General features: G+C 43.2%; 1 protein-coding gene across 2 annotated transcripts in view; it reads left to right on the forward strand.

Moving 5' to 3' along the window:
- Positions 1-11422, forward strand: part of TMEM104 (transmembrane protein 104) — a 19867-nt gene extending 8445 nt beyond the window's left edge. For both annotated transcript variants that reach the window (XM_069951674.1, XM_069951675.1), the window contains exons 7-10: positions 5954-6053; positions 6975-7077; positions 7993-8086; positions 10095-11422. In XM_069951674.1, coding sequence (XP_069807775.1) covers positions 5954-6053; positions 6975-7077; positions 7993-8086; positions 10095-10855 — 1058 coding nt within the window. In that variant the 3' untranslated portion in view covers positions 10856-11422. The remainder of the gene's footprint in view (positions 1-5953; positions 6054-6974; positions 7078-7992; positions 8087-10094) is intronic.
- Positions 11423-16217: the final 4795 nt, after the last annotated feature.

Below are 16217 nucleotides of genomic sequence, written 5' to 3' on the forward strand. Positions count from 1 at the left end.
GGCAGTTTCTATAGGGTTGAGATGTCACAGGCAACAAGAGATAGACAGCACCAACAGGGCACCAGGACTTGTGTTGTGCTACTGGGATACAGTGGTTAGTACCTACCAAAAGTGATCCAAGGAAGGACAACTGGTAAACTGGTGGTAAGGTCATGGGTGCCCTAATTTGTTTGATCCTACAGAAGATCAACTGTGGCACAAAATACAGAAGAAATTACACAGAAAGATGTCTGTACACAGATTACTGCGTATGGGGCTGTGTATCTGCTGACTGGTCCCTGGCTTATGGTTGGTTCCCACTACTTTGGGTCCAGGCATTCTTGTGGATCTTACTTTAACATGTACCACATCCCTAAACATTGTATAGAGTAAGTCACTTCATGGCAGTGGTATCCCCTAATGGTAATGGCCCTGTTACACTGCACTGATTGTCATAAAATGGTTTAAGATACATTACAGAGAGGTCAAGGTTTCAATTGGCCTCCAAATTCTCGAGGTCCCAATCTCAGAGTATCTGTGGAATTTGCTGTTAAAAAGTCAGATCCACATACGTCTATCATACAACTTATAGGACTTAACACATTACTGTCACTTGTAACTTTTGACATGTCATGCAGGTATGTCAATAATTTTGATTGGTCGAGGTTGCAGCACAGTTCATTCCCTGGCCCATTGCAGGAGAAGGGCTAAGACTATGAAGTCCATCTCCTGCTATGAGACAGATTGAATGCTGACCCAGGGAGTGAAAATACTATTGGGTGCTTCACCCATCTATAGCCATGAAAACGTTTTTACAAATGACATTACCACTTTAATATTTTTTGCTGACATCTTGGTGCAGATACCAGAAGACACATCTGGACGTTTTGTGGCGTCCAGGCTGCAATAGCTCAGAGTTTTTTTGTAGGCATAATGAGGACCTAATCAGTATTAGGCAGCTGGTCTTATTGTTATGGCTTAATAAACTGAAATTTACTGCTAATTTATCTGCTGTCATTTTTCTTTGGGCCAAAAGATGGTGCTACGTTTCTGTAAATGTACAAAAATAGTAGCATAAAATGAAATTACTGAGCAATGGAAACAACACAAATGTGAAGCATCTAAACTGCTGATATGTCCTTATAGCACACAGCATGCAGAGGATGAAGGTAAATCTCTTGCCTTCATCCTTGGCGCTCTTTTCATGTACTTTGTAGTTTAATCCTCAAGCTAATAATGCAGTTTAGTCCACTGGGGGATACTGGGTTAGGGTGGTGCTTTGCAGTGACATCACCCCGGCACTTATCACTGCAGAGCTCCAGATGAATAATTATTAGGAGGGCTAGGTCAGCCTTGGGCGGAGGGTGGCAGTCCTGCCCCTAGTGCACCAAACCGCCTCATTAGCATATGGATTCAACTACATGAAAACGACTCCGAAGATAAATTTACCTTCAGCGTCTTGTGCGATACAGGGGACATATCAGCAGGTTAGATGCTTTAGTTTCCCTTTTAATGTTTAATGTTAATCATTTATTATTTTATGTTCTGTTTAGTCTATATTACACTTGGCATAGAATGTCAGGACCATGTGGCATATAACTGGAATCCTATGGCTTCTTCTAGTTTGTACTACAGTCCTCATTGTAGGAGTTTCAGGGTTGGAGGTTCCTGTGTTTGTTAACTGGAGGGAGCAGTTCCTTCTCAGGGCCAATTGATTTTAGTGCAGATTCTATTGTGGAGGGCAGTGTGATCTCAGATATTAACACATTCCTGAACCTCAAATCTTTATTTTTGGCTTATGTTTTCTTCCTCCTCACCTTTTAAAACTTGTAACATTTTTACTAGTACCTACTAGTACCTTAATTTATCATATAAAAATATTTGTAGGGTAAAAGTGAAAAAAATGCAATTCGGAGTTTACCAACCAGTACAGCTGACATGGTAAAAACAATTCCAAAGAGACCAATTTTGTTTACACTGGGGGACATTTACGCCCCGTACGCTGGTCTTAGAGCCCCGCACCCTTTTTCCTGACCAGATTTCCATGCCTCTTAGTAAACCCATGATAAATCCATGCCTCCTCCCTTCCTCACTGTGCCAGGGGATACAGCAGGCATACGCCAGGGGCACAATTACAGTTCCCCATTATGTTTGTTTCACTTAAAAAACAAACAAACAACTTTTAAAGTAAAAATATCTGCATTACCATGTTCTGACCCCTACAACCTTTTTCCTTTTTTTTCTTACAGAGCTGTATGAGGGCTATTATCTGTAGTAACACTTTTGCATAGATGGGACTTTTTCTTTTTTAGGAGAACAAGCCTAGAAGTCAGTGTGCAGCACCTTCATTTCCACCTCCATGTCACATGACCTAGATGGACTTTCATTGGAAGTCTATGGGGTCCGTCTAAGTCATGTGACTCTGAGGTCTAAGTGGCAGGCACTGAATGGGGAGAGTAGAACACAGCAGCGCATTCAACTTCCCACTTGTTCAACTGATCAGTCAGGGTTTTATTTAATGACAGTTACTCTTCAAATAGGCGCTGTCATTTCTGTAAACTTTGAATAAATAAATGGTACAAGCAAGCATAAGAAACTTTGTAATATATCTTACCAGACAAAAATGTGTTGTCCTGTTAAGAAGCATCATCTGTGCACTCATGGGGCAGGGCTAGAGCTCTGAGACCAGTCCTACCCATGCGTTTCAAGACAGCAGACGATATATTGTCAAGCTAAAACATGCTAAAGTTGTAGAATTGGTGATGCCACCATGTTAGTAAGCTGTATGTCTTGGGGTGTTAGTTTTAATAAAAAGTCTCTGAAACCGGAATACCCCTTTTAAGTTCTATAGAATGTGATGTATAAAAAAAAGTTTTAAAAAGTAGCAACATTTTTTTTCATAGAATAGATGTTTTTTTAAATCTGCCATTCATTTCACCTTCTCTGTTAAAAAAAAAAAAACAACTCACAACTATAACACACAGCTTCAGTACTTTAGTGCGGTATTTTATTGTCAGCGTAATGCAGATACCTTACCTTGCCATGCTGTAGCCTTGCTATCCCCAAAACCTGATGATAGGTTCTCTTTAAAGCTCTTGAAATTTATGTATTAAAAACAAAAACTGATCAGTCCTGCTAGGCCGCAAAAACTTGCCCTTGAGGGGTTAATAAAACAATAGCATTACCCATTATACTAAATGCTATCCTCTTTAGACGCATTATTACATATCAGCTGAATCATATTATACATCATACACCGTTAATCTGAGATGTCTGTAGCTGTATCAGGGCAGCAGATGGCTCCTCGTCACCAGTGTCACATAGGGGGTCCAGTCGTTCCATTACCTACCAGAACACACCATGTTGGGAAATTCTTTGCGTGAAATATTCGAGTACTTCCGATTGTTGGAAATGCTGTATGTCTTCCCTGAATGTAATCCAATTCTTTTTAAGGTTATACACACTGTTATACATCAGCCATATCATTGTGGTATACCATTGGGATTACATTTAAAATAAAACTCCATGGAGATATATAATGTGTTAATATAATCACTAATAGTATTGGCTTCAGCATGTTGTTTTTTTTTTTTTTTTTTTTTGCATGATTTGCCCCTGACATGAAGCTTTGTAGTACAGTGCAATGTGGGCACCACTCCTGCGGTCCTATCACACATAGCCAGTGATCTCGTATATGGAGATATCAAGAGGTGCACATATTGATCGCTCAGCAATAAATATATCCACAGAAGACAAAGACAATGGCACTTACCTCTTCTTCTCTTGATCCTTGTTTTAATGCATGTGAAACTTAGGTGCAGGAACGCCATTTCCATTTAGGTTTTCCATGCACCATAGTGCATCGTGGTGCCAGCCACATGATGTAAAAGAAAGCATGATTTATCAGAGCAGGCCACCTCCCTGTATCTCCCCATGATTTAGTTCCTGATGCTTATAAGCCTCAAAGGTGGACCAGAGACAGCATGGACAATCTAACCAGTCTCTAGTTACGCAGCCTTATGTGCAGCAAGCAGTGATTTAGTATATGTTCTGACCGTTTGTATGATACACACACAAAATCCACATAGGTTGTATTAAATGTTTTGCAAGCCAACGTATGTGTAATTGTAATGGCCACAGCTACTGTTAAAGCCTTTTCCGTAGATCTTTAAAGGGAAACAGTCACTAGGTTTATGGTGCCTTAAATGAGGGCAGCATAAACTAGTGACAGATGTTGAACAGGTGGGTGTATTACCCACATCATTCTGTTCAGCTGTTCTCCTAATATGCAGGAGAATAGGATTCTTGCCACACCCCTCTCCCTGCCCTCAAGCTGTTGATTGACAGTTGACTGCCTATATACAGCATGGATAGATAACTGCCAGTCAGCAGCTGGTGGGTGGAGTTCTCTGCTTCTCATGAATATTGAGGACTACTGAGCTCATGTACATAGTAGAGAGGATTACTTTGTGTCCATGTAAATAAGAAATATATCTCTGATGAGCTGCACAGAACATTATAAGTGATACATTATTCTGTCCAGCTGCTCTGTAACTAGTTTGTTACCCTTAGGCCTGGTTCACATCACAATTTTGCTATCCGTTTAATGTATTTGTTCTATGAAAAAAAAAAAAAAACGGATGGTAAAAATGGACGTTGTTGTATGTCATCTGTTTTGATCCGTTTTCCATTGACTTGTATGATAAAGAAAAAAAACGGATAATTTTTCGTTTACATTTTAAAATGAACACAAAACCATGGTTGACCACATTTTTCTGTATGTTTTGCAAAACAGATACAGTGAGATGGATTGCAAAATCGTGATGTGACCTAGCCTAAGATAGGACGGCATAAACCTGCTGACAGAGTCTCTTTAAGACCTCATGCCACCGACCCTCTTGTCTGGGAATTGCTGGTGAACTTTGGAAACGAGGGGCTCTAGAAAGCTAGATGCTTCGTCTATGCAAAATTGGTTTCTTTGACTGGCGATAGTCTTGAATAGCTTGCATATCTTTATCCTCTGATGTTCAGAGTGTATATATATATAGAAGACATGAACCGCAGTTTTTAATCATTTAGATAATTTTATTCCGACAAATGAAACTTTCCATAAAGCTTTACAAACTGTAACGTCAGCAGAGTCCGCCCCTGCCAAAGTCCTATCACTTACCCCTACTGCTACTGCTGCCTTGTTCCACTCCGTGCCCTGCTCTCCTTCCCTGGGTCAGTGCAAATACTCCGTCCCCCTTCTCTGGGAATTACTACATGTTTTAGGCCACTTTCAGCATCCTGTGCCTGAGCAGTGCTGTGGTTCCATTACGCCCATGGCGAAGGTGGGTGCTGTGTCTGTTCCTGATACATGTGTGAACACTGTCTGCCTAACTCCACCTCTGCCTGACCGACTCTCCTGCATCTTATTTACTAATTTAAATTGCTGACCCAGAATCTATGCCACCTATCTATCTCCTGTATATGACTGCCCCAGTTTGACCTATGTGTATCGTACTGACTGCCGGACCCAGATCACTGTCTATGCTTCTTTCTCTAATTCTGGTGGCAAGCATCGGTACCACCTGGCGCGCTGGGCCATCCCTCTCCCTGGGGCCATGATTTGGATGCAGCTTGGTATCTTCTAGCAGTAGAAGTCCAGCTTCTGCATCCATAAGCAGGATAGAGGGTGAAAATCTTGTCCTTGACCGAGGGCCAAAGACAACCTGGTGGGTAGAACAGAAGGCCCACAAAGAAAAATGTATACTTTTAATTTAAATTTATCTTTATAACATGACAAACGGGGTCATTCAACAATCTAAATGTTACATGTTAACCCCTCAACTCACATTGTGCTACGGCAAACATGTTATCAGGTTAAACACTCGCTGGTTAATGTGCAGGCATTGGCAGATTGTGGCCTCGTGCCCTCTTATTGAACAGTAATTCCATTAACTTGAAGACTTCATTCTCTCTTTTCTTACAGTTGGTGTAAACCTGTTTTATTTGTGCATCATTGTATATCTGTATGGGGACTTGGCTATATATGCAACAGCCGTACCTCTGTCTCTTGTTCAGGTCACATGGTAAGTACGTATAGCAAGAGAAATGTCCTCATAAAAGTGAAAAACACTGCAAATAAATGTAATTTTATGCAGTTTTAAGGACTGGGGCTGGAAAGTAGACAAAATTTTTCATTTTAAGACCCTATTGTGAAAAGAGGTTATCCAGCAGTGGAAAAACATGGCCGCTTTCTTCCAGAGACAGCACAACTCTTGTCTCCTGTTCACTTTAATGGAACTGAGTTGCAAAGCCCCACCCAAACTGGAGACAAGAGTTGTGTTGACTCAGGAAGACAGTGGCTAGGTTTGTCTTACACTGGATAACTCTGTTTAAATCTTACCCTCCTTGAAGTTCGCTGGACCGGACACAGCGTGCATTCCATTTGACCCTGAAAGTTTGGGTATCCATGGATGGCCGGTCATGCACCAGTTGGATCAGAATGTGGGTCATGCTCCGTACCACCAGGCATGGTCATCTCTATGGATACCCAAACTTATGGCTAATGGAATACACACCTGCCCCGGGTCCAGAGTTTTTTGTGACAGATGCACTTTAAACAGTCTAAAATCGTAGACTGTAATCTACTATTATGTTCCCATAGCGGAGGGGATGCTGTCATTTTCTTACCTTCATCCTCAGCATGGTTGTTAAATCCTGTGTTTTAATAACAGGCTATATAGGTGGTTGGGTGCAGTGAGTGAGGGACCAAACCATCCACCTGTCCACCGTTCTATATTGATATTCACCACCTCAGTATTCATGAAGCATGGGGCGGGCATGTGGATAAGTGTATGTAGGGCTGTAGCACCAGCCCAAATGCCCCAAACTTCCTAATATGCAGTGCACATGACTGCTAAGGCCAGTTATGCACAATATGCCATTGTTTATACAAAGGTATTTGTCACATAGACTGCAATACAATGTTATTTTCTGTCTTCCTTCAGTTTTACTGGGAATGAATCATGTGGAACTCAAGCAGGAGAAAAAAATGATACTGACCCCTGCTGGGGAACCATCAGACGGATTGATGCTTACAGAATCTACCTGGCAAGTTATTTTTCCAACTTTAATAGCGCGTAACATGAAGTACAATTTCTATAGCCTAAAAAAAAACCTATTTCCGAAAGGACCTCTATGGCTGCCAAAGTTTTACAGAAGAAGCTCCCAGATTTCCTCAAAGTGGTAAATGCAATCAGTTTTTGCAATCCAGTGTTGGATATTGGATACCTCAAGAGGAGGCAGTGTTTGGAAGAACTGGGTTCCTGGGTGAAGATGTCCATGTAGAAAGCAAAGCTTTGTCAGAAGAAGGAGTTATAGAAGACTTAGAAGTAAAGTAGTATTGTGCAGATACTGCTTGGATCTGATCAATTGGGCCCCTAGGGATTAGACACTTGTCACCTATCCTCCAGATAGGCAATACGTGTTATTTGTGGGGAGACCTCTTTAAATCTCGCCTACTGCAGCTTTTATTTTTCCAGTTTGACTATTTTTACCTACGTCTTCCAGAATTGTACAATAAACCAGACATTTGGCAGTCAGGTCTCATAACAGAATTGGCTTTTATGCAGTAATTATGCATACACAATTGATTAAGTACAGTTCTGACTCCATTTGCCAGACATACATACAATGCATCTGTTTAGTTGTGTATTACACAACACTTATTCCAGAGAGAGCTAATGAAAAGTGGACATATGGAATATGAGATCGGTAATTCAGTACTCACAGGATATTGGTATACTAAGCCAGAAAGGTATTGTCTTATCCGTGCTCCCAGGAACCTCAGCAGACTGCTGAAACTGCTACAGGAGACTAGTAATATCAATGGGGGCTTCCAAGTGGGAACCCATGCACTATAACCTCTGTATGCCCTAATAGGATGACACCTTTTAAATAGGGCTTATAAGATAACATGGAATTGCACTGGTGTCATTTCATTAATATATTTTTTTTTATTTTTAGGCCGTATTCACTTTGTTCCTTGGACCCTTTACCTTCTTTAATGTGCAAAAGACAAAATACCTCCAGATTTTGACTTCCCTTATGAGATGGATCGGTAAGTGGCAGTGTGTGTGTCACACTATTAAGCTTAAACAGTCAGCATGTGCGTTATTTCTTCCTGTCATAGTTGCCGTTAATGGATAAGGCTGTTATGTTTAATGCCAAGCTGTAGGACCTGAAGATAAAGTAGAATGAGAAGTGGTATATTGTGATTGCTAATAGGAGTTCTGGGAAGCCTGTAGGGATCTATTTGAGAAGAGGGCACAGCTTATGAGCCAAATCAGGGATGGGGAACCTTCGCCCTCCAGCTGGTGCAAAACGACAATTCCCATCATGCCCGGACAGCCAAAGCTGTAGTTGTGAGTGCAGAGATGGGATTGGAAGTGTCATTAGTGGCTGCGGTGAGCGGGAATCCCATAAAGAAGCCAGGAGGACTCCGGGGGAGCATGGGCAGGTAAGTAAAACATCAGTCTCCCCAGCCAATCTTTGGCTGCGGCGGACCAGCACATTGATTGGCTGAGTGGACTGTCAGTGAGCTCGGACCTAAAGGAGAAGACAGGAACACGCAAGAGGAACAGGAGCGGGTAAGCAGAGTGTTGTTATTGTTATAATAATAAAGTATTTAAAGAAAATTGCCACTATATTCAAGCAGCAGAATTAATATCCGCTGCAAGAGTGCAGGGCTATAGAGCCTAATGGTAACTGGTATCACAGCAGATGTGCTGCATTATGCACAGCAGGAAATCCGCTCAGGTGTCCTCCTGGCTTGTTTCTAGGTTTCCGGCTCACTGCAACCACTGATGACACTTCCAAACCCATCTCTGCAGTTACAGGCCGCTCAGCCAACCACCGACCTAGATGGTGCAGCACCATGGTCAGACTGATTCGGCAGATAATCGCACCGTAAAAGGCCCTGTTCATACACGTTCATATTTTTTGTTTTTTAAGTGGACATGGGTTTGCAGTCCAGTTATATCCAGCTTTTTTTTTTTTTTTCGTCTTATCCGAGGAAACATGTTAAAAATGTTTTACCTGGCAGTAGAGATGAGTGCACAAACCTGAATGATCAGCATGTGAATCCTGCTGCCTGGAGAAGGTGGCTGTAGCCCAAAGACTGCCTGGAAAACATGGAAAATAGAGCCATAGCCGCCTTCTGGCAGTGGGATTCAAACGGTGATCATTCGGGTTTGTGCGAACCAGAACTTTCAGCAAGTTTGCCCATCTTTATCTGACAGTAACCTCATCACAATACCAAGGCAGTCCACAGTAAAACATATGTGGTTTTCAGAAGCATTTTTTGCTACTTTACCAAACTGCAATAAAATGGTATATTCTCCACCATTGGATGTGTCTGTTAATACAGTCATGTGACTGAGCTATACTCCTTGTAACACGGCATTGGCAAGGGGTGCATTGTACCTTAAAAAAAATCATCCTAATGATGTCAATTCAAATTTCTAAATTGAGCTGCCCAAGCTAAATAAAAAAAAAACTAACTTTGATTGATGAGAAGTCCCTATCCCTTTCTGAGAAATATTGTGTAAACTCTTTCTGATCCATTTCATATGCTATAAAAATCCATTTCCTCGCAGCCTATCAGCTCTGAGTGCCCGCAGGCGAAAGGAGATTAAAATCCTCAAGCAAATCCATAAACCAGATCACGTTTAAATGTCACAAAACAAATCCTCCCACCACCCCACCCACATGGAGCACGCATGCCTAAGAAAACAGGCTGTAACTCCCGCTACTCGTAACCCTTTATGGCTCACACTGATACAGAGGGGGCTGTGTCCTTGCAGCACTATGGGGAGGAGAGGTGCTAGTGTCAGGGGCCTCCTTCTACCAGTGATTTATGGAGCGGGTAATGAGTTTTCACAGCTTTACTGCCACTTTGTTCTCATCTGAGTCAGTCTCATAAATCGTGAAGACAACAGTTTAACTCTTGACTACCCAACTGCTCACAGTAATATTTAAGGGGCAAGGCCTTAGACTGTGGCATATAATACAATGTTATTTGGCTTTTTTTTATCACATAACCTCAATGATTATATATTTCACTGCAGCTTTCATCATCATGATTGTAATGGCACTCATCCGTATTGGTGAAGGCAAAGGAGAAGGTAAACCCCCTCTGGCAGAGGCCTCTGGAATCCGAAATCTTTTCGGGGTGTGCGTGTACTCCTTTATGTGCCAGCATTCACTGCCCTCATTGATCACCCCTGTGTCCAGAAAGAAACACCTGACAGGACTGGTTTTGCTAGACTACATCCTTGTCCTGTCTTTCTACAGCCTTCTTTGTTTCACCGCTATATTCTGCTTCTCGTCTGGGAGTCTGATGGATATGTATACCCTGAACTTCAGCGGGTGCAGTCCTTTTGTGCCTGCAGTGATTGGCTACTTCCTTGGATTGTTTCCCGTGTTCACCATCAGCACCAATTTCCCTATCATTGCTGTCACACTGCGAAACAACTGGAAGACGCTATTCCATCGGGAAGGTGGCACATACCCCTGGTTCGTGGACCGTATAGTGTTTCCTCTCATAACCCTAGTACCTCCTATCATTGTGGCATTTTGCACAAACCACCTAGAAATCCTTGTGAGCGTCACCGGTGCCTATGCAGGAAATGGTATCCAGTATGTTATCCCAGCATTTCTGGTGTTTTGCAGTCGCAAAGACTCTGCCCTGGTGTACGGACCTGATAGCAGCAATAAACACCGGTCTCCTTTTAAACAAGTGGGCTGGGTATGGTTTGTTCTGCTGTGGGCACTCTCCTGCTTTATATATGTCACTGCCAACATAATTCTGACTGATGTTAACCTGTAATTATTACAAGGCGTGATCGTCATGGGTGGTTATGTGCAGGACACATGAGCGGCCCTTGTTCAATGACATACTGCCACACGTTCTCCGGGGCTGGCCCCGTTGTCACTGGACATATTCTGCGCTATTATTAAAGCCACAGTCAAGACTGGACATTAATAACGTATTGAAAAAATTATAATCACTTCAGATAATCAATGTTGTGTACAAAAAAAACTGTTTAACAGTGCCTTGTCTTCTTTCTGGCATATAAAGGGTTCATTGACAGGAAGACATTGCCTGTCCATGCCTATATTGCAGCGGCATGTGAAAGAATCAACTCTTGCTTTTTAAAAAAAAATATATACAGCTGATGGGAATGCAGGCACACCTTGTGCCTTTGACCAACCTTGTTATAGTCACGTAAGATTCTTGTATATGGGGTGGTCTTGTGCCTGTGGAGCTCCGGACTCCTGCACCGCCTTGCTGCTCTATGAATACAGGCCTGCTGCATTAAGGACTTACTACACTGTGCACAGTGGTTAGCCGGTTGTTTGTAACCTAATAAAATGAAGACATTGGATGCTCAAATTGTGTGTTTATTGAAGGACTTCCTTTAGAGAAAAATAAAAAACCTGCTATGCTTACACAGCACGTGCCCTGGGCATACTGATTACAGATGCTTCTGGAGCTGATTAGATTCTTCGCCACCCAAACCCCCCCCCCCTTCCCATCTCTCGCAAAGAGCAGAGGTGATTTATGAGTACATTACTCCCAGCCGTGATGAAATCTGTATAGGGAACAGTTTTGCTTGTTTTGTACGGAATATATACTGTTGTGCTTTTTGTTTTGAAGTGCACGGTAATATGTTACAGGGGGCACCACTCCTGTCCTCCGGTTGTGTGTGGTGAATTTTAGCTTCATTCAAAGAAACAAAGAAGCCATTTTTTTTTTTTTTTTTTTTTTTTTTAAGTTTGTTTTCATTTAAATAGGTTATCTGATCACCATAGGAATTTCACTGAATCTGTAAATATATTGTAATAAAGCCTGTACTACTGTTTCCAACCATGTAAGGTAGCAGCATTACTGCTACCCCAAAAAATGGACTTTAAAATTTCTACACTTTATGTGAATTACCTTTTTATCAAGGCATCAGGGAGGTCCTTAGGGCTGAAAGCGACTCTGTACCCACAATCTGAACCCCCCCAAACCGCTTGTACCTTTTAGATAGCTGCTTTTAATCCAAAATCTTTCCTGGGGTCCGTTCGGCAGGTGATGCAGTTATTGTCTTAAAAAACATCTTTTAAACTTGCAGCCCCGTGCCCAAAGGCCGGGGCTTAGATTGTCTATGCATTAGGCTGGCACAACCTCTCTGTCCCTCCTCCCCGCCCTCCTCATCATTAGGAATGCTCCAGGCAGATTGTCTCTTATTCCTCAGCTGTGTGAATACTGAACATGGGCTGGATTGTTAAGACACCTGTGCAGTGTTCAGTGGCATTCCTAATGATGAAGAGGGCAGGGAGGAGGGACGGAGGGGTGGTGCAAAGTTAGGGCACAGATACTCCCGTTTGTCACGGGCTGCAAGTTTAAAAGTTGTTCTTTAGGACAATAACTGCATCACCTGCCGAACGGACCGCAGAACAGATCTTGGATTAAAAGCAGCTATCCGAAGGTACAAGTGGTGAGGGGGGGGGGGTGTCAGATTGTGGGTCCAGAGTCGCTTGAAGTAGTTACAGATGGTGCAAAGAATCGTCTGTACTCCGGCCCAGTGATGATGTTGGTGCTCGGGGAAAGGCCTCTCTCTAACGCTGACGGCTCTTCCACTGAGAATCGCACCCAGAGAAGCATAACTACAGCTATTTCTCCATTTCGCCATCCATGACTACTACTACTACCACCTTTATGCCCAGAGAAAGGTAATATATATATATATATATATATATATATATATATATATTACAAGGTCTCTTTTTGGGGGGTAGCAGTAACACTGCTAGCGATTACTTATATGTCTGGAAGTAGTAGTACAGGCTTTATTACTCTATATTTACAGGTTCAGTGACCTTTCTATAGTTATTAGTTGCCATTAAAAGAAAAACCAGTCAACTATGCATAACAAATATTCATCACATAGTGTTTGTTTATGTTTTCTAGTTATGTTCATACAGGTGAGTTAAAGTGCGGAAAATTTTTACCCTGCTTGCTGCCAACGCGTGTGATAGCAGGTAAGAGCTGGGGGCCGCGGGGAGCTGCGAGCGGGCTGCCCTTGTGATCACTAGATCGTCCAGGCAGCCCATAGAAGATAGCAATGGTCTGCTGCTGCCGCTTCTGTTCCACGGAGTGACGGCAGCAGATCGTTGCTTATTTAGTCGTTTGTTTTACAACATGTTGTCTTCTATTACACGGGACGCTTAACGGCCCCTATTGGCCGTTATGATTGGCCGATAATTGTTTCGTGTAATAGGGCCTTAAGTTATGAAAAAAGATTAAAATAATTAAATTTGTTTAGTCTGGAGGAGAGACGTTTAAGGCAAAACGTGATCACCTTTTTACCCTGGAATGAGCATTTTGTTCACTAAGGTACAGATAGGCCTTACCTTTAGCCATAGATAAAGGAAAAGGCCTATATTATGGTGCGTTTACACAGACAGATTTATCTGACAGATATTTAAAGCCAAAGCCAGGAATGGATTTGAAAAGAGGAGTAATCTTAGTCTTTCCTTTATGACCTGTTCCCTGTTTATAGTCTGTTCCTGGTTTTGGCTTAAAAAATCTGTCAGATAAATCTCTCTGTGTAAACGCACCATTAGATGTTGTTGGGTACCTTTACCAATGCCTTAAAGAGGATGTACCACCCGGTACATCCTCTTTAACCTAAACCCACGGATCGATCGGCGCTGACACGGGGAAGCTGGTGCCGCGGTCCGTTTTTCGGACCACCGCCCGGTTCCCATGCTTGGCGCCGTTCGATCCAGCCGTACCGGCCGGTGCTGAAGCAATGGAGGTAGGCCGGCCCGCCCCCAGTGGGAGGGAATTCCCTCCCCTGTATGACGCCGCTCCATTTATTCTAAGCGAGCCGCGTGATGTAAATGACAGAGCCACGCAGCTGCTTCATTACAGCGCGGCGCATATCTGTACAGTTCCCGAGCTTCCAGCATCTAATTAAAGATGCTGCCCGGGTGGGGGAGACTCCATTACAGGCATTCCTCGTCGAACGTGGGAATACAGCCTAAGGCTATGTTCACACTACGTAAGAGTACGGCCAATGTTGCCATCGGCAACAACGGCAGTGCTTTGTACGGTGTGGAACACTGCCTTATCTGCTATGGGATCCCGTCCAGAGCGCATACACATACTATACTCTCCGGCCGGGATCCCATACGGCGCCGCAAAGAACTGACATGTCAGTTTACTGCGGCCGCAATTCAGTGAATTGCGGCCGCAGAAAGACCTGTCAGTTCACACAATGAAGCAAGCGGCTCCGGCCGCAAGCTTTACTGTGTGCTGTGTGAAGTTCTGATGCGGGCTGCTGCCAGAAAGATCATCTTTGCAGAAACCGGACGTTCTGTGACCTGGCTGGGTCACGGAACAACCGGTCTCTCATGTAGTGTGAACATAGCCATAGGGGGACATTTATCATAAAGATGTCCCTGCAGCTTCGGCACTACAGAGATTTATGTAGAGCAGTGCTTCTCAATTCCAGTCCTCAGTCCTCAGGCCTCACCTACATGTCATGTTTTAAAGATTTCCTTAGAATTCCACAGGTGATATCAGAGCATCAGGTATTAGCACAGGTTTTCTTTGTATGGGATAGCTTCAAAACATGACCTGTTGGTGAGGCCTGAAGAGTGGAATTGAGAAGCACTGATGTAGAGGCTCAGAGCTGGAGTAGGTTTCCTGCTCATTTTTACGGAAAAAAAAAAACATGAATCGTGCGGACTCTGAGTCCGCGCCCCTCGTACCACCCCCTCCCCCTTCCCGGGCGGAAAATGGCCATTTGTGAATAATTTATTTTCAAAATGGCCATTTGCGAATAAATTTCTTATTAGAATTAGAATATACAACACATGGGGGGAGCTGGCTGTCTGTACAGCTGTGTGTGCGGCCTCTGCACAGTGAACAGTGATTGCTATCAGACCTTCACCAATAACCTTGTTACAGATTCATGGTTATCTGCTGCTCTGAGAGAGATTGTAAGTGGTACCTCACCTGTCACAAAGCATGCATCCACACATGAGTACAACTATGTGATAAATTAGTCGCACATAAGTACCACTTACAGCTCTCTTCAGTTCAAGAGCCTTGTTACAAAACATGTGCTTAACCCTGAAACAACCCCATGTACATGAATACAAGGGACTATCACTTGTATACGGCATAGCTTTATGTCACATCTCTTTGCAGCTACAAATAGAAATATGGCAGAGTTTTCCCATGTTGTTTAATTTTCAGGCCGTCTGCCATTTCCAGCATGGGGAGAGATGCCAGGAGGCCATTTTATGGGTTGATGATGTCGCCACAAATGAGTAAAAGATGAGACAAATTCAATAAAAAGCCATGGCTGTGAATAATAAGATCATGGAGACCACTGATGTAATGTAACTATTACTAAAGCTTAATATATGTGTTTGGCAAACTTGGTAAAACATAGAAGATTGTCAGCAGAAAAAGACCAATTGGTCCATCTAGTCTGCCCTTGTAGTATTTCCCCTCTTATTAACTTAGGGATAGATACATGTTTATCCCGGGCAGGTTTACATTCTGTTATTGTAGATTGACCAACCACATCTGCTGCAAGTTTGTTCCAAGCATCTACTACTCTTTCAGTAAAGTAGTATTTCCTCACGTTGCTTCTGATCTTTCCCTCAACTAACCTCTCACTGTGTCCTCTTGTTTTTAAAGGGAACCTGTCACCCAGCATTGCGGCGCAGAGCCTGCCCGACCCCCCGGTGGAGCCCCGGATACTTAACCTTTGCTGCAAGTCCTGCTCTTGGACCTGGCCCCCAGACGGAGATATCAGTGCCAGAAGGTGAGCGTGCGCTGTATGTTAATTACCTGAGATGAGTCCGATGCCCATAGAGAATGACTGGAGCAGTCATCCTCTATGGGCTTCGAAATCATCTCTGGAGCACACTGCTTCCGACGGGGAGATCTCCGTCCGGCGTCCGGGTCCAGGAACGGGACATGCAGCAAAGGGTAAGTATCATGGGCTCCACCGGGCGGTCGGGCGGGTTCTGCGATGCAATGCCGGGTGACAGGTTTCCTTTAAGGGTTTTTTTTTTTTCTAAAAACACTTCCCTCTTGAACCTTATAAAGTCCTTTAAAGGGGTTATCCAGCGCTACAAAAACATGGCCACATTCTTCCGGAGACAGCACCACTCTTGTC

This window comes from Dendropsophus ebraccatus, chromosome 14 (genome assembly GCF_027789765.1).
Source record: "Dendropsophus ebraccatus isolate aDenEbr1 chromosome 14, aDenEbr1.pat, whole genome shotgun sequence".
Taxonomy (NCBI): domain Eukaryota; kingdom Metazoa; phylum Chordata; class Amphibia; order Anura; family Hylidae; genus Dendropsophus; species Dendropsophus ebraccatus.